Raw genomic sequence first — 20,354 nt, 5'->3', positions numbered from 1 at the left:
TCAAGATTTTTGTTATTTAATTCAAGATTTGTTTTTTGTTAATTCAAGTTGTTTTTTTTTTTTTTTGCTTAATTCAAGATTTTTTTTTTCTTAATTCAAGAGTTTTTTTTTTGCTTAATTCAAGATTTTTTTTCTTAATTCAAGAATTTTTTTTTGTTGTTGTTGTTGCTTAATTTAGGATTTTTTTTGCTTAATTCAAGATTTTTTTTGTTTGCTTAATTCAGGATGTTTTTTTTTTTTTTTGCTTAATTCAAGATTTTTTTTATTTAATTCAAGATTTTTCTTTTTTTTGCTTAATTCAAGATTTTTTTTCATAATTCAATTTTTTTTTACTTAATTCAAGATTTTTTTTTGTTAATTCAGAATTTTTTTGCTTAATTCAAGATTTTTTTTTTTTTTTTTTTTTTGCTTAATTCAAGATTTTTTTTGTTGATTTGAGATTGTTTTGTTAATTCAATATTTTTTTTTGCTTAATTAAGGATTTTTTTTGGCTTAATTCAATTTTTTTTTTTTTTTTTTTTTTTTGCTTAATTCAAGTTTTTTTTTCTTAATTCAAGATTTTTTTTTTTGCTTAATTCAAGATTTTATTTTATTTTTTTTGCTTAATTCAAGATTTTTGTTATTTAATTCAAGATTTGTTCTTTGGTTAATTCAAGTTTTTTTTCTTAATGCAAGATTTTTTTTTTCTTAATTCAAGAGTTTTTTGGCTTAATTCAAGATTTTTTTTTTTGCTTAATTCAAGAATGTTTTTTTGTTGTTGTTGCTTAATTTAGGATTTTTTTTGCTTAATTCAAGATTTTTTTTTATTTAATTCAAGATTTTTTTTCATAATTCAATTTTTTTTTTTTTTTTTTCACTTAATTCAAGATTTTTTTTTGCTTAATTCAAGATTTTTTTTATGCTTAGATCGCTTTTTTGCTTAGTTCAAGATTTTTTCTGCTTAAGTCAAGATTGTTTTGCTTAATTCAAGCAAAAAATTCTGCCAATGGAACAAGTGAAAATTATCTTGGTAAGATTTCTTGAAATAAGATTTTCCAGATCTATTGTCTAAAAATCAGTTCTTATATCTCACTGAAAAGTTACTCATTAGGTGATTCTGTCTTATTTTCAGTGTGATGAGATATTTTGACTAGAAATGACAAAAATACACTTGGTCAGAGTTAGATTTTTGCAGTGTAGTGCTGTCTGTGTAGGTTCTCATTTGCCCAGGTTGTCATTTTTCTTCGTAGTTCTTCTGGGTTCAACATTGAAAACCAGTAAGTACTGATATGAAAAATGTTCACTCACCAAATTGGTAGAATTTGACCCCACCAAACTGCTGCTGTTAATGATGTTTTTTTTTTTTTCTTTTTTAACATCCACACACATCCTCATGTATGTTTTCTCAGCCAAAGGAAAACTGAATACACTTTATTCAATAACACTTTATTGGAATTCACCAGCAGAGAGTCTGTGGGGAATTTATGTAGTTTATGTTCAATAAGTCATTTATAATTTAAGAACAGAATTTTGCCAAAATTGCAGCTCAATTTAAAAAAAAATAAAAATGTTTCAAAGTATGGATCATTTTTCTCACACTTCAGACTTGAAAAGGTGAAAAAGTCAATGACATTTAATCATTTATCTTCAGAATATATGTGATGATTCACCTACAGTTGAACTGTTCAATCTCAACTCATAAACTGTTGAAATTACACGTGTTACAAACTCTCTGTGGTTAGACAGTGGTACCAAAAATGTGCTAATCCTTCCTGTGTGGCATGATTTGCAGAACAAAAATACTACTTGGTTAGGAAGTGGGGAGAGTTTTGGAATTGAAGCCCATGTTGCATAGAAGGATGTTTTAGTTAATCTTTTATTACAGTCGCGGAAAAAATTATTAGACCATCAAAAGTCATAAAAAACAATGGTTATGCAATCCAGTACTAACTCCTGTGTGTATCATGTGACTAAAACAGACAGAAAAGAAAACATGGAATGTCTAAAAGCACTGTTTTTGTCAGTACAATGCCATAGATCAGGGGTGTCGAACTCATTTTAGTCTAGGGGGCACATTCAACTAAATTTGATCAGAAGTGGGCCGAACTAAAGTATATATATATATATATATATATATATATATATATATATATATATACAGGGTGTCCCATAAGTCTCCATACATAGGAGACATAATACATCCCATACATATATGGTTCTAACATGTATTTCTTTATATTTCTTCTTTATAGTTCTTCAGCAGTGGAGGACACGCATTGAAATGTGTTCCCGATAAAATGGCAGTCATATACAGCATATATAAATAAAAATGGTTTATGTCAAGAAACGTTTATTTTTCCTATGTATGGAGACTTATGGGACACCCTGTATAATATCAACTCCAAACTTTTCTCTATATATTTTAAAGTGAAACAAGTAAAATTACATTACCAAAATGTTTACATCTACAAACTATCCTTTAAAACAATGTGAATAACAAGAACAAACTGAATAAATAAGTGTAATTTTAACAATAGTCTGCTTCAGTTTCTCATTTACAGACATAATATTGTTAAAATTACACTTACTTCTCTTAAGACATTTCAGGTTATTCAGTTTTTGCGAAATTATACTTTATTCTAGTGTAAATACATGAAAATATTTACATTTAAAAAGAAAAAAAATTGGAGTTGTGAGTATTTATAGGTTATTACCTCCGCCAAGGAGGTTATGTTTTTGCCAGGGTTTGTTTGTTTGTCTGTTTGTTTGTTTGTTTGTTTGTCTGTCTGTCCGTTAGTGTGCAACATAACTCAAAAAGTTATGGACAGATTTGGATGAAATTTTCAGGGTTTGTTGGAAATGGGATAAGGAAGAAATTATTAAATTTTGGTGGTGATCGGGGGTGGGGGGGCCCACGGGGGGGGCCACTGATCAGCCTTGGTGGAGGTCTGCGCTCTCCGAGTGCTTCTAGTTACAATAGTATTTTACTGATCCAACCCACTTTAGGACATATTGGTCTGAATGTGGAAACTGAACTAAAATGATTGTTAATATCTTCAGTGTAATTTTTGCATTTCACACATTCATCCTAAGGGCCGGACTGGACCCTTTGGCGGGCCGGATTTGGCCCCCGGGCCTCATGTTTGACACCTGTGCCATAGATATTGATATAAGAACTGAAGTGATTTTGGTTATTATCAAGAAAACATGTTAAATGGATAGATGTCAGCTCTGAAATTATATATTATACATTATATTTGCCCAAACAAATGTACCTTTAGTTGTACCAGGCATTAAAATGAACAAGAAATTGAAGAAAACAAGGGGTGGTTTAATCATTTTTTCCACGACTGTATTATGGGATGCAGACCAAATCCAGCTGGACACACATAAAACCAATCAAATGACACCTGCAGTGGTAGGGCCAACTGGTAAATTAAACTTACAGAATCCTATTAGAATGGTAACACATCTTTCTAATTTATTAAGACTATGTATAGTTTCAGAGAAAACATGTTTTCATTTAATACTGAATACAACAGGTGATTCAAACACTATTGATCACATATCGGTTGTGTCTTAATAGCCCTTCACTGTATCAGACCTGTTCCATGTCGCCTCACCAGGTTATGTTATTACTAGAAATGTTCAGAGTAGAATCATTACAACTAGCAGTGCTTTCATTTTGTGTGTGAAATGAAGCTACACTTTTAATATTTGTTGTAATTTTCCAACAGTACATTCATGATTTCACAGGAGTTGCTGCTTTGGCATCAATAAATCAATAAAAAGCATTGATAACCTACATATCTGATGATTAAACCAATATGGAACCATTCTCCATTCCCATCCCTAATGCATTTCTTAAGTGACATTACAGAACCTTTTAGTTTTAATTTGGCTTTTTAGACAATTCTAATGCTATGAAACTGGTACGTAACAGAGAAGTATAGAATATGCAGATTAAATAGAATATATCAATTTGTCTAACATCTACAAATAGATAAAACATCATATATCGACTCTTCAGGTTAATTCAGAATCATCGTGTTGATTGAAATGCAGAACACTGAGGTAGACAGAATATTTTCTGCCGTCTTCAGCTCCTTCTCACTGCAGCTCGTATTTGTCTCCTTCCATTTTTCTTCCGTTGTTTTACTTCTTCTTCTTCTTCGGGAATTGGGTTGAAATCCCCTAGAAGCCTCTTCTTGTGTAAAGTGCAGCCTCAGCCAGTCTGCGATACCCTGTTTCACATGATCCAGTTAATGACCGTAAGTTTCTGTCCGTTCTTCTTTGTATGCGTAAAACACAACTGCGTGTGGTTCAGCTCCTGACGGCCAGCATGGAGTTGATCTCCCAGATGAGGTTGCGGAGTTGGTCCATGATCTGTTTTAGCTGCTGGTTCTTCTGTTTCAACTTCTGCAAGAGACAAAAAAAAAAATAAAGTTACATGTATAATTCCAAACACAAACCAAAAAAAAAAAAATCAGTTTCATGTAGGGGTGTTAGAAAATATCAGTTCTGCAATATATCGCGATATTTCATTTCACGATACTGTATCGATATTAACCCTTTCATGCATAGTGGTCACTACAGTGGACAGTTACTCTCCAGCTGTTCTCTTGTATTTTCATGGGTTTTGTTGTTTTAGTTCCATATGAACCAACACAGTGCACATTTATGCATCATCTCATAAACTGCAATTCAGACCATTATTATAACTTTGCTGTTCTTGATTGGTTCTTGAGTGGAAATCAATTGTTAATATTTATTTTTTGCATATTGTCTCCATGAAGTGAGTAATGACTAGTATTAGAATATGTTAAAATGTGAGAAAACATCAGATTAGCTGCATTAAACATGGTTTCATTTCACTGTTTTCATATCACTTTATAATATTGGGTTTTAAATACATGTTTCTTTGCTTCAAGAATACAATTCATGGTGTAGCTGAGTGGACATTTTTGTAACGACATGAAAAACAGGTTGATTTAAAAAAAAAAAAAATTCAATCACATTGGTTTTTTTTCATGCCTAAAGAGGAATAAAAACACTCAGGAAAAAAAAATCTTGATTAAGGTTCATGCATGAAAGGGTTAAAAAGTACTGTATTGATATTTTTAGGTATTTATTCAAATGCAGATATTGTGGATTTTCATTTTTGTTTTTCTTTATTGTTTATATCTTATTTATTATTATTTAACACAGTTTTATTAAATAAGGGTTATTTGAAGCATCCTAAAAGCACTTTTTACTGTCTGAGAGGTAGATGGTAGTTCCTTTGGAAACTTGGAGAACTAGAGAAATGTTGTGATATAGTATTAGATCCTGTTGTGATCAAATAAAAATGTTTAGTATTTGTGCATATTTCTGGTGTAATTCAGTTCTTCCAGGAAATAATATTTTAAAAAAAAGAAACACAAAAAATTGCCTTTTTAACAGTGTCATGATATATCATGATATATCATATTGTGATATGTATCGTATCACCAGATTTTTGCCGATACACAGCGCTAGTTTCACATGTAAAAAAGATTTCGTCTAGAGCACCACTAGCAGCCAATGATGTTTCTTCCGTCTTTAATGGATAGTACCTCTTCTGTTTGGGCTGGTTTGGGTATCAAATCATTAAAGGATCTATATTAAATTCGGTTTTTTGCTTCTTTCCAACAATTAGTTGAAAAGTTTTCACTCCCAAAGGATCCTTTTTTTTTTTTAGATATCTCCAAGCTTGTCATTTTGTCTGTACTTTGTTCCCAGGTTTTCCTGCCCTTTCTAATGTTTCAGATTTAGATATCTTTTTGGAGCCTCTGGGTAATTCCGTGCCAAATCACCGGAAGGCTCCCAACTCACCATCTCAGATTTGCTTCGTAATTTTTTATTCTGATGCCCTTGTAACTAATAACAACTGTGCAAAATTTGAGGCCAATATCTCCACTAGTTTTGGAGATATTAAGCCTACAAAAAGGGGCGTGGCCCCAGATTTTAAGTGTTACAATCACATATCCATAGTTAGAGGGTTAATAACTTTTGAATTATTCATACTGGCTTCTGTAAGATTTACAAATATACAACATGTTATGTATATGCAAAAAAATTTGAATTTATAATGACAGTATGTGATGTAGCTTTGAGAATGACATTCTTGCATGTCATAAAGCTTCTATATTCAACAGCTTGAATAAAATAGTTTTCTTCACAGCACCAACTTCATAATTGGTACATATATCAATTTGACCTAGTTCTTTTCACTGATCTAATTTGTTTTCTGGTAGACCTTGTCAGACATTTGCAATAAGCAGTCAAAATACAGACTGAAAACGTTTTTTTCCATTTTTAGGTGCATGTATATGAGAGAATATAATTTTTGTCACAGATATAACATGTTTTTCTGGCAGTACTATAACTTGTCTTATATATTAAAAAGAATCAGACACCTGGTGTCATTAAATCTGGAGATATACAGAGCCAAAAGTGCTACTATGGACAAATGCGCATTCCAGGAAGCCATGTTTGGCATGCCATAAATCTGCAAATATGTCCCATACGAAGCTCTCCATATGTGTACCTAGCCTTATTATACCCAGGAATTAGGTGTGAAAATTTGAACCATTTAGTATGAATAGTTCAAAAGTTATTAGCCCTCGAACTATGGATGTTTGATTGTAACGCTTAAAATCTGGGGCCACGCCCCTTTTTTGTAGGGTTAATATCTCCAAAACTAGTGGAGATATTGGCCTCAAATTTTGCACAGTTGTTATTAATTACAAGGGCATCAAAAAAAATGGAGCAAATCTAAGATGGTGAGTCGGGAACGTTCTCTAAAATCTGGTGATTTGGCACGGAATTACCCCTCTGTCATCATTGAAAGGAGCAATGTCTGTCATCCATTCTAAAGTCCATAATCTCCCATCAGGCTCTTCTAATGCCCTTAAAAATATCAAGGAGATAGATTTGGGAGAGACGATTTCAGATGATATGCGGGACGAGATCCTAAGAAGGGTGCACAGGTCATCAATTTGTGCTAAACATGGGTTCACTCCATGTAGGATTCTGCACTGTGCTGATTACACCAAAGCTCGGCTGGCAAAAATATATGGTACAGCGTCTCCTCTATGTGATGGATGTCAACAGGCTACAGCAGATTATACTCGTATGATTTGAGGATGTCCATCTTTAAATAAATTCTGGTTGGAAATCTTTGATGTTTTCTCAACAGTAACAGTAAAGAAAATTGTTCCTGATGTTTTTACTGTTTTGTTTGGCGTTGTACCTGCTCCATTTAAATTTTCCTCTGCTAACAAAGACATTATTGCATTTACATCTTTATTGGACAGGAGGCTTCTATTGTTAAAGTGGAAATCCTCATCTCCACCAACCTTCTCAAAATGGATCAAAATGGTTTGATGTTAGCTGGAGCCTCCAACACTGTTGAAAAGACATGGACTCCTTCTCTGATCTATGTTAAAAGTGTAATCTGTCATGTTTCTCTTGACTGAGTATTTTGTTATATAGTCTTTTTTTTTTGTAACATTTCAAGTGGGAATTTTGTACTTCTATTTTGTTTTTATTTACTGTTTATTTATTTGTTTATTTTTATCTTTCCTGTGATTTGGAGGGGATATGTGCCAGGGGAGGGGGGATTTGTTCTGCTTGTTGTTTGTCTGTGTTGGACTTTTGTATCATACGTCTGAACTATGTTCTTTTTTTTTTTGTGTATATGTTAAAAAATAACAAAAACCAATAAACAGAAGGTAAAAAAAAAAAAAAAAAAAAAAAAAAAAAGATTTCCTCTACTAAAACATTTGGGCTACAAAAAAATGGAAAAAATGCAAAAATAAGACATTAAAGTCTCACATAATAACTGTATAACTGTACGGTAAAATCCCATAAAACCTGAACAGCTACCACCGAACAACTTTTACACCTCACTCTACTCTGACGTCATGCATCAACACAACATAAATTTCACACGTACCACCACTAATCCTTGTAAAAAATAATTTACCTAGTCTTATTACTGACATAAACACAATCCAGATGTATTTTACTACCTAATAACTTTGCTGTTTTGCTGCTGGTATGAGAAAAAATAAAAAAAAAACTAAGTTTTTTTTTTCCCAGCAGGGCATTTAAAGTTTTTAGTTTCCCTTTTTTAAAGTTGGCAACAGTCGAGGATACACTGAAACTGACAAAAACACATTTTCCCATAGTTTCCTACTTTTAAGAGTCCTACCATGACTAATGGAAACTCAAAAAAACAAAACAAAACAAAAAAAAACCAAATTGATCCTTTTTAGAAGTAATTGCAGCCTGATAAAGTGTTTCACATTGTTTTGTATTACAGCCCAAAAACACACCAGTGGGTCAAACAGGGGAACATATTGTGGTGGTCCTTAACTGTAATCCAAGTGGCTACTTGAGTTAACACTACATGTAGTTTCCTGTTGGTTAAGTACTTGTACTAGTGCCAAGTACATGACTGAAAACAGACCCCAACAAACAAATGATGGAATATGTTTGACAAGCTGCTGCTGTAAAGCTGTATCACTTTATCTAAAGGGGCTATATGTAGTATTTCAAAATTTAAATATTAGAAAATGACCTAAAACTATGATTAAAACTATGACTATGATTAGTTTGAATGTATTATTTTTATTCAATTGTTTTATTTGGTATTGGTTTATTGTTCTGATTTGTTGTTGTTGTTAATTGTACAGCTTTTTATGTTTTTAATATACTCTTGTATTTTATTCTTTTATTTAGGTTTTATCTGCTCTTCTGTATTTTGATTTACTTTTCTTTATTATTATTACTTTTTTAAATTTTATATTTTACAGTTATTCTATGTCTTTTAATCTATTCTTGTATTTTATTTTGTTATTTTGGTTTTTATTTATTTTTCTGTACAGCACTTTGGTCCACTGTGGTTGTTCTAAAGTGCTTTACAAATTAAGTTGGATTGGATTGGAATGGAGTACGTAGAATATAAAGCTCTGAGGTTATGCCACAGACCCCAATGTACTGGATTATAGAGATATGAACTGAATATATTTATGTCAATGAGCCACGGGATTTATGTGACCGCTAGAGGGAGTGGTGAGTCACTGCCAGCCTATCATAGTGAAGAGAACTAACTCCATGGGGCCTTTGACCAAAGCATCAGAAAGAGATGAGCTAAGATAGGATGAGAACCACTAAAAAATAACTTTTAGAGTTAAAGACAGTGACAAAGTGACAGAAGCTAAATGTGCTGTTGTTGTTTTCACCACTGAGTACAGCTTTAAAAGAAAAGAATAGAGTTTGATGCTGAAATTACAGTGTTTCTTCTACATGGGTGAGATTTATTATGAGACCCATGAAGGTCTAAAGTTAATATGTGATATTATCTTTTCTAAGTTCATTGTTTATTCAGCGGTTCAGACTAAACTGTGACAGTTCTGACCTTATTTGGACAATTCCAAACAGATCTTTATTGCAGCTAGGGATGTAACGATTATCAGCCACAGTAAAATTGCAGATGGTTAGTATTACCACTTAATTTCTAATTATCATGATAACCATGTTTGATTACCGCACTTTTAGGGGAAAAAACCCTATGTAAAGATCTGCTTTTATGTCAAATATTTGAGTATAGTTTTAATTTATTACAATTTTAATTGTATATACCTAATATTTGGAACCAATATTCACTTTTAAAGTCTTTGAAAAGGTTCATTAAACATCTTTGTGTTATTTATGCAATAAATTATATATATTTTTCAAATCGATTTTATATATATATATATATATATATATATATATATATATATAATTTTTTTTTATTTTTTTGTGCTTTTTGTCCTTTTGTGTTGATATACTAGGTTAAAGTGAAAAAATAACAGACAGATAATACAGATGAAGTTGTGCTGAAAAAAAGATACCAAACATGGGTATAGGGTTAATATTTGAATGTTTCTGCCAACAGAAGGTACATTGTGCCTATTATTTTATTTATTTATTTTTTTCAAAATACAACTTGGTTAAATTATTTCAGTGTGTGTATAAGTACTTCTTGAACATTTTGAGCACAATTTCAAAAATACCGCGATAATAATGATAACCGTGATAATTTTGGTCACAATAACCGTGATATGAAATGTTCATATCCTTACATCCCTAACTGCAGTTACTGACAACACAAACCATACAGAATACGGAGGTGATCTGTGGCTTTACTGTGGCTGTTTTCTGTCTTAAAAACAGAGCTAATTGAACCAGGATCAGAATCAGGATCAGGATAAACTTTATAATCCCATACGGGAAATGTGTTTTGGACAACAGTGCTACACATTGTTGCATTCACATTCAGACACATACAATCACAAAACCATTCAGTCACATAATCTTAAAAAGCATCATCACAATTAAGTATTATACCCAGTTCATATATTGCACCCTTCCCTTCAAGATCCAATAAACAGAATAAATATAAGTGATACAAGTTAGTTTAAGAAGGGTTGGAGTAATTTCATTCCTGAAGAGTAAAATTTAAAAAAAAACATTGGGACATAATTAGCAAGAACATGAGTAATTTAAAAGCCCCACCTCATGTATTGAACCCTTCCCTCCAAGATCCAATAATGGAATAATTATAATTGATACAAGTTCATTTAAAAGTTTAAAATTTGAAAGTTTAGGGAACATAAAAACACATGATTTGCAAGAACCTGGTATAACATAAACGATCAGCTGATGCAGTACGTGAAGACAGTGTTATTTTGACCGACCGAGAACCTGTTGATATCACAGTACAGATGTCAGCTTTATACAAAAATGAGCTTTATACTTTATTCAGTGAGTGATACAGTCTGAGGATACATAGTATTCATTCACTAGTGGTTTTGGTAACCCTAAGTGGGTCCTGGTATGATTCCCCCCTGCTGTTGAGAATTTGGAACAACAATACTACATGTAACCCCATTAACCTTTCATAAAAAGTATTCTTGGCTTATTTTTGCAGATCAGAAACATGGTTCCCACCCATTTTCCATCTGTAAATGCCAAACTTTTCCAGACTCAAATTCTTTCACTTCCGATGTCATTTTTCAGATTATATTTGACACTTTATTAAAAATAGATATTTATCATGTAAATACATTAATTTGCCAACATATGTGTTATGTCGTGGCCGTGTATTGAGATGATTATAGCTGCGGTACTGTGGCTCATACGATTCAACCACCAAACCCTGCATGACTTCAGAGCTCAATGGCAGCTCTGTGTAGGAGTGTGCATTCTTTTTGCCTTACTTTTAACAACATCGAGTTCATTCTGGTCCACTTTCCCTTACACAAAGGAAAACATTTTGTCTGCTCCAAACACCATGAGAAAACACTTTGTATTAAGCAATTTATATTTGGAAATTTGGAATTTTAGAAAACTGAGCAGGGGTAATGGTCTGGAAACAAATACCTCTGTCATACTTTCTTTTCTTTTTCATTACTTAGATAGACCAGAAAATTACCTAAAATCAAATCCATATTTTCTCAAACAGTATAGGAGCTCCTTAATAATCTTCAGCAGGAACAAATACACTCGACACTGAAACCGAGCACCAGTTTGTCTTTTCGTGGAATTTGTCGGTAATATGAAAAACTGAAAATAACTCCAGCTTTTTTGCAAGAACAGTACGTTCACAGACAGGATTAATAAAGTATGAAAGCCACACTTCACTTCAGATATTCTTCTCAAACACAAAAGACCAGGGGTGTTAAACTCATTTTAGTTCAGGGGCCACATTCAGCCTGATTTGATCTCCAGTGGGCAGGACCAGTACAATAATAACATAATAAGCTATAAACAATGACAACTACAAATTTTTGTCTTTGTTTTAGTGCAAAACTCCATTAAATTATGAAAATACTTACTTTTATAAACTATCCAAATAAACAAAGATGTGAATAACCTGAAAAAACTGAAATTTCTTAAGAAAAATAAGTGCAGCTTTAAAAATGTTATTCCTCATTTTATCATTTCTACATGTGCATTATGGATCGGATCTACAAAGACACTAAAAACTGAGGAACAAGCAGAAAATAGTTAATATTGTGCTTAATTTTCTTTAGACATTTCGGGTTCTTCATATTTGTTCAGGTTATTCAGATTTAATTGTTACAGGATAGGTTGTAAATGTAAATATTTTCATAATTTGTTATTTTTTTTGCACTAAAACAAAGACAAAAATTTGAAGTTGTTAATTCAAGATTTTTTACTATTTTTTTTTTTTTTTTGCTTAATTCAATTTTTTTTTTTTTTTTTTACTTAAGTGAAGATTTTTTTTGCTTAATTCAAGATTTTTTGCTAAATTTGAGGTTTTTTGGCTTAATTCAAGATTTTTTTTACTTAATTGAAGATTTTTTGCTGAATATGAGATTTTTTTGGCTTAATTCAAGATTTTTCTTTTACTTAATTGAAGATTTTTTTTGCTTAATTCAAGACTTCTTGCTAAATTTGAGATTTTTTTTGGCTTAATTCAATTTATTATTATTATTATTTTTTTACTTAATTGAAGTTTTTTTTGGCTTAATTAAGCTCCTTTTTTTTTTTTTTTTTTTTTTTTGCTTAATTCAATTCAAGACTGGAATTTTTGTACTTTGCAAAAACATCCCAGGGGCCGGATTGGAACCTTTGGCAGGCTGCATTTGGCCCCCGGGCCGCATGTTTGAGACCCCTGCAATAGACAATGTTTTCCCACCTGCCTGTTGACCTCTCACTAAACACAGAACACTGTTGTTGACATATTCAATCCCTGGTCTTGTTAATCGCTAAACTAACACATCTGGCCTGATTCAGGGGTCCACAGGTACATCACAGAGAGGCAAACAATTGTCAGTCACTAAGGTTTTTTGTCAGCTGATTACCTCTGAATGCGCTACCCAGATCTCTAAGTCAACATCTGCCATGGACTGAAGTACCTCATTGCCCAAGCTTCGTACATAAACAAACAAAAGCAGTCGGAGAGTGCAGACCTCCGTCAAGAGAGATCTGCCCCCCCCACCCCCCTTCATTTTGTTCATTATTTTCTTCATTTTTCTTCACTTTGTTTTTATATTTTCTTTATTTTTGTTCATTATGTTCATTGTTTTCTTCATTTTTCTTCATTTTGTTTTTATATTTTCTTCATTTTGTTCATCGTTTTCTTCATTTTCTTCATTTTGTTTATATTTTCTTCATTTTCCTAAATTTTGTTCATTGTTTTCTTCATTTTTGTTCATTTTGTTTTATGTTGATTTTTGTTCATTCTGTTCAATATTTTCTTCATTTTTGGTCATTTTGTTTTATGTTTTGTTCATTTTCTTCATTATTTTCTTAATTTTTCTTCATTGTGTTTTTATATTAATTTTTCTTAATTTTGTTCAATAGCTATATTTTCTTCATTTTGCGCATTTTGTTCATTATTTTCTTCATTTGTGTTCATTTTATTTTTGTATTTTCTTCATTTTTGTGCATTTTGTTCATTATTTTCTTCATTTGTGTTCATTTATTTTTATATTTTCTTCATTTTTGTGCATTTTGTTCATTATTTTCTTCATTTGTGTTCATTTTATTTTTATATTTTCTTCATTTTGTTCATCGTTTTCTTCATTTTGTTTATATTTTCTTCATTTTCCTAAATTTTGTTCATTGTTTTCTTCATTTTTGTTCATTTTGTTTTATGTTGATTTTTGTTCATTCTGTTCAATATTTTCTTCATTTTTGGTCATTTGTTTTTATGTTTTCTTCATTTTCTTCATTATTTTCTTAATTTTTCTTCATTGTGTTTTTATATTAATTTTCTTAATTTTGTTCAATATCTATATTTTCTTCATTTTGCGCATTTTGTTCATTATTTTCTTCATTTGTGTTCATTTTTTTTTGTATTTTCTTCATTTTTGTGCATTTTGTTCATTATTTTCTTCATTTGTGTTCATTTATTTTTATATTTTCTTCATTTTGTGCATTTTGTTCATTATTTTCTTCATTTGTGTTCATTTTATTTTTGTATTTCCTTCATTTTTGTGCATTTTGTTCATTATTTTCTTTATTTTTGTTCATTTAATTTCTGTATTTTTGTGCATTTTGTTCATTTTTTCCTTCATTTGTGTTCATTCTGATGATGTGAGTCCACTCCTCCTTCTGATTGGACCCCCCCCCCCCCCCCCCCCCCAATCACCACCAAAATTTAATCATTTCTTCCTTGTGCCAGTATCAACACTTCCTGAAAATTTCATGAAAATTTGTCCATAACTTTTTGAGTTATTTTGCTAACAAACAAACAAACAAACAAAACAAACACGCATGCACACTAACCAAAGCAATCACAATACTTCCTAGCGGAGGTAATAATGGCTCCTGAACTGCTGCTGCTGCTGCTGAGGAGGAGTAAGAATAAAAAAAACAGGTACAGCTGCCAAATGTGCGCTGCCTTTGAACAGCAACTCAGGCAAAGCATCTACATTTGGCGGTTCAGGCAAATTTAGCAACACAGGTACATCACAGATACTTGCTCAGCTGCTTTTCATCTGATAGATAGACGGCAGAAGAGAGGGGAGGAGAGCTTCACTCAGGGGCTACTGTATCTGCACTGCAGCGAAATCTATTAAGATTAAATCCATCTCACTCTCTCTGTAACACTCCTTTAGCCATGACTAATTACCAGCCATTTTTGCAGCGCAGATAACACCTTGAGCAATCGATTTCACACGGCACTCTTAATATCAACTGTTTAGCTGATTGTCCTTGAAGATATTCCAGAGTGGAACATTTGGAAGCCTTCCAGTCTTTCTCTCAGGAGGGCCCTCGCTGCTTCTGATGCTCACTTGCTCGCGCTCTCTCATCTTTGTATCCTTCGCTATCTCCCTTTCCGACTTTCACTTTGGTTCTCAAAGTGTGCCAGTGTGTTTGTGTGTGCGTGGGGTACGTCTTTTTGTACTTACGGGACCAGTTTCAGTGTTAAACCGTAGTATAATGAGGGCATGTTCTGCATTGCGAAGACTCTGACCAGCCACTACTAAGTACTTCAAAGAACGGTTTTAAGATTAGGGTTAGAATAAGGTTAAGATGGTGCTTTTAGTGGTGACGGTTAAAGTTTAAGTTATGTCAATGAGGGTCCCCGCAAGCACTGAAAGACAGAGTTATGAGTGTGTGGGTATTATATGAGATATGCCTCATTACTCTGACAAGCAAGTCTTGAAATAACTCGGTCATTTAGTCAGTATTAATGAGATGATACCACAAGTCTTTGTAATTCTACTCAAACACTTCGTCCACAAAGACGAAGACACTGGTCCTTTTTAAAGAGCAGGGTGTTTTTTTTTTCTTTTCTTTTTTCACATGAAGCTTTAAAAATGAGCTGCGCACATAGATATATGTTTCGTCATCTTTTTCGAGGGTAAAGGGGTACTTTTGGCTTCACAGACAAAATTTGTTACTTCTGAATTGCAATTTTCCGCAGAAATCTAGCATCAGCGTTCTATAAAAACAGACATAAAATTCCATGTTTATCAAGCCCAGCTCTCCCAGTTCTTCTGTAATAAAAGGCCTTTCTAGCATATCTTACAGCTAACATTTACTTAGGGGGTCAAATGAGTGGCCATTTTTGTAAAAAAAAAAAAAAAAAAAGTTGTAAGAAATGCATAGAACTGTGTTGAAATAATGCTAATACATTTGTGCACAGACTACTGATATTATTTGACAGTGGAAGCTCTATTTTCGTAAATATTGGTTTTGGAATAGCACGTGTATGTGCAAACTTTTGCTGGTGGACGGACGTGACATTACCCATGATGCTCTGGTCAGTACCAGTACTTTATTAGGAATAAACTTATAGACTCACTATTGCTAATTCTCCTCTTATTCATAAATGTTAGTATTGTGGATCTAAAACAATAACAGCTGACACAAAAACACAAAATGTGTCAGTGGACGGATGTGACATGGTTGTTACAGATCCCATCATACTGATGCTCGGCAGCCATGTCACCGTTTACACTAATGATCCCTGTGCAAAAACTAGGATCAGAATTATTTATTGCATAGTTTATCATCATACTAAAGAGTAAATAACAAAATAGAATTGTTATTTCTTTATAAAAATGCTTATTATTAGAAAACTGTTGATTTAAAAAGTGACATGTGACATTCTTAATGTATGTATTGGTGTAACATAAGCAGGATGGATCAGCACCATACTCCATATTGCAACCTGTAAAAATAAAACGTGATATGTAGGATCGAATCTTGTAAGAAAAATTGGGGAATCTAAAAGAATAGAATATTTGTTTTTCAGGTCAATTCAGTTCAAATATAACTTGGCCATTTGTGACATGAAAATATAGCATTAATTGTGATGAAATTGAACATTTTTGAGCTGAAAACATAGTTCATATGACCATCAACATGTTGCAACAGAACTGAAATCCTGTCAATTTGCATAACTTGCATTTACCAACACAAAGTTCCTTTGGGGATTCACTTATATTGATTTCTTATTCACTAAGACATAAATATGACCTCTAAGCAAATTTTAGCTGCTTGATAAATGAATTAAAAAAACCTGCTTTTATCAGAGAAATTATTTTGCAACATCAGTGAGATATAACGCCATTCATCACTTTGTAATTAGTGGAACTAATCCTCCACACCTACAAGAATATGTTTATTAAAAAGAAATGCTGCAATGGACAAGTCAGAGGAAAGAAGCTTTAAAACATCTGCTTTCTGTCAGCATTTTAGGACTCCAACACACTGGAAAAAAATATGTCTACAAGAATCCTGTAGATGTTCTCCCTCATTTCTTGAACTGCCATTCATCGGCAGGGAACCACAATAATGTTTTGATGCCCTTTCAATCCACAGTAGGCAGCATCTGACACGCCCTGACACTGCATCAGCCATGGCAGGGTGGCTAGTCAACAACTCATGAAAGTATACAAGGCAGTGCTGTCTGAGCACGGGTCTCTGAAGGCCTCCTGCAGAATGCCTACCTGCTGGAAAGGCTTGGACCAGTGGAGGACAAAGTTGAAAAGCACAGTGACCCGAGATGGAACAGAAATGGAGATTTTCGCAAGGAGAGATGTATGTGTATAGACTACTTGAATCCTCGACTATAAGAGAGTGCAGCTGGGTTAGTGTTTATGCTCTTGTCAGCGTGTCAGTGTGAGAAAGAGCTTGTCAAGGTAATTGAGGATGATGGCAGAGGCTGGGTTTTCCCTACCGCCGCAAGACTGAACAAAAAACTATGCTGATGTTTCTGTAGAGCTGTAAAAAGAAAACATATTATATTCGACTGTTTTTATTATTCAATTATTCATTTTAAATGGGACAAGTACCAGTGCGAATATGAAGCGCATTGCATCATGGGCCGTTTATAGCATTAATGTTACAAAGCAAGAGAGTGAATTGTAGTCTGTTCAATGATTCTTTCTGTCTACAAATCATGTGACAACGTTCACTCCACTTATTGGGTAAATACCTCTCAGGACAAGAGCACTAAAGTAAATACGGAAAGAAGCTTCTGTGTTCTGAATTAGTGCATATTACTGTGAGAGAAACATTCACCAGCTAGTTGCCACCACCAACAAACCATTAAATTGGAACCATGTGGTGATTTTGGTCCACATACAGGGGAGTAACTTGCTAAACCCTGGGCCATTTGTCTCCAACTGGCATCATTTCAATGTGAAAAAACAATGGATCAGCCGATAGCAGAAGCTTCATACGTATAAAACCGAACGAACGAATAAAAAAACGGATAAAAATTTATGATCAGAAAACAGCACAATGTAACCTTCAATTTCACACTTCTTTGTGAGTTTTAGTGGTACAGAAATAATACTTGTACTGTTGGATCTGCATAGTGTTTGTTGTATCGGCCTTTTGTTTTATGAAAATATTCATGACATATCGTGGTGTTTTTTTTAGATAGATAGATAGATAGATAGATAGATAGATAGATAGATAGATAGATAGATAGATAGATAGATAGATAGATAGATAGATAGATAGATAGATAGATAGATAGATAGATATAAAATATTTTTATTAGGACACATTTTCAGTATACATATCCTCTCAGCACAGGTATAAGCATGTCCAATTTTCCAAAAAACCAACTAACAACAAACAAAAACTGGGTGAATGTGCACCCAAATTGATGCACATTCATTTAATTACAAGTGTTATTGCTATTCTATTCTGTTATGTTTTCTATAAATGTTTTATCAAAGGAAGAGAGGAAAGGCTTCCATGTAATGTAAAAGTTTTCGATTGATCCTCTGAGAGAAAATTTGATCTTTTCCATTTTCAAGAACAACATTACGTCTGTTATCCAGGTGTATTCTGCCGGAGGTTTAGGTGACTTCCAAAGAAGGAGGATACATCTACGGGCAATCAAAGGAATGTAGGACGTTTCGGCCTAGGACGTTTCGGCCTAGGACGTTCCGGACTAGGATGTTTCGGACTGCACTTTTTGCAGTCCCTAACCCTAACCCTCAAAAGGCTGAAACGTCCTAGGCCGAAACGTCCAAGTCCGAAACGTCCGTCCACCCAATCAAAGAAGCAAATGCTAACCCATTTAGTTTCTGTGTGGTGAACTCCAAAGATGGCAATAAGTGGGCAAGGTGTTCTGTCAGTGTCTAGAACTGTAGACATAATCTTAAAAAAAATTATTCCAGAAACCAGAAAACCTTGAGCAGGACCAAGATATTTGCCCGTTTAAGTGACTGTTGTTCAAGTTGTGTTCTGTTTTCTGAAAATTTGTTTTGTTGGACTGAGTTCTTCTAGTTACGTGGAAGTATAGCGTGTATATTGCTACAAGCGTCAATCACACGTCAGTCACCCTGAACACCCGTAGGGTCAGTTATCATTAGAGTGTTTGGATAATCTACTCCAACCTGCAGACGTTTGTTTAATGTGTTTTGGTACTGGTAAAAAAAACAGTTATGTCAACAGAAAAGTTCAGATCATCCACAGAAATGCACACAAACTCTGTCAGTCAGTTAAAAATGTCAACTGTAACAAACGACGCAAACTGTTCATTCTCAGAGGAATCAGTTTGTTGCTCGTAAGCCTCGTTTTACTGATGCCATCTCAAGCAAATTTAGGAAAACCGCATTTGTTTGGCTTTTTTTCTGACTAATTGTGAATACTGCTATAATATCAACCCAAAACTGTGGGAAAACAGAGTGTTTATAGTTAAATACCTGGCAACTTTCTGAAGGAGAGATCCCAGATTTCCCAATCCCACACTCCCCACCCATTAGATAATACTGTCTGGGTTTTATTCTATAGAGTTTAACAGAACATCTTTTGTATCATGTAAAAAAAAATCATCTCATCAATCACACACTTTAAGTAACTGAAATGTTATGAAGACAGGTTGTTCTGCTGATCTTGTTTATTTTTTGTATGTTTGTGAGAGAAATAATTCACAGTAGAGGCAGTTCGGTGAAGAGACGCAGCAGCACGTCAATACTTTCAGTGGAGCCTTTTTGCTTATCTGCAGTGTGGACAAACAAAGGCCAGGGAGCAGCATTGATTCTGCAGCAGCTCGGGGCTGTTTATAAATTTTATTATAAAATTTTCAGGAGTCTAAATTTGATGTGTGAAGTCCTTCACTTAGGGTTAAGAAGTGATGCAAAAACATCTATTACTCACTTGGCATTACCTATAAAACACTGATCTTAATTGGTCCCACAAAAATTATCACAATATTCATAATCATCTTAATCTGTATCTGCAATTCATCCCTAGTTTCCACCTTTGATAGAATGACTTTATTAATACTGTGGATACTAGGACTGCACGATTAATCGGTAAGAGGTTGCAATCTCGATTCACACATGTACGCGATCTCATTTCTAAACACAGACGATTCTTAAGCTTTTTGTTTCACAGGCTGCATTACAAACACCCTGTGGCAGTCACCCCTGCCACTAATCATGTTTCACAATCATGTTTTTTCCATGAAATCGTACAAATACGCAAAATGTCCAAAGCTGTTGCGATTCTTTATAAAACTCGAGACTTGTTAAGCAAAAAATGTTTGCATATGTTGTATTGTTCACTTGTAATGCCATATATGTCATATTGTGTGGAAATATGGGGCAATGTGTATAAGACTAATTTAGACCCAATAATTAAACTCCAAAAAAAAGCTATTAGAGTCATAAACAAAGCTGGTTATCTCCAATCAAGTAATCCACTTTTTGTAGAATCTGGTTTGCTAAAATTTCTTGACATTGTATATTTAAAAACAATGGAATTTATGTTTCACGTTAAAAGTAAAAACCTTCCTTTTTGTATTCAGAAAATCTTTAAGTTAAGAAAAGGACATTATAATTTAAGAGGGATGT

At 33.3% G+C, this 20,354-nt stretch overlaps 1 protein-coding gene across 1 annotated transcript in view; it reads right to left on the bottom strand.

The window, feature by feature from the left end:
- Positions 1–3,434: 3,434 nt before the first annotated feature.
- The window catches only part of med30 (mediator complex subunit 30), a 69,685-nt gene continuing 52,765 nt past the window's right edge, over positions 3,435–20,354 (bottom strand). Inside the window, exon 5 of the mRNA XM_030148073.1 lies at positions 3,435–4,398. Coding sequence (XP_030003933.1) covers positions 4,303–4,398 — 96 coding nt within the window. The 3' untranslated portion in view covers positions 3,435–4,302. The remainder of the gene's footprint in view (positions 4,399–20,354) is intronic.

The sequence above is a fragment of the Sphaeramia orbicularis genome, chromosome 11, assembly GCF_902148855.1.
Source record: "Sphaeramia orbicularis chromosome 11, fSphaOr1.1, whole genome shotgun sequence".
Classification (NCBI taxonomy): Eukaryota; Metazoa; Chordata; class Actinopteri; order Kurtiformes; family Apogonidae; genus Sphaeramia; species Sphaeramia orbicularis.
This window is presented reverse-complemented; position numbering and strand designations above follow the sequence as displayed.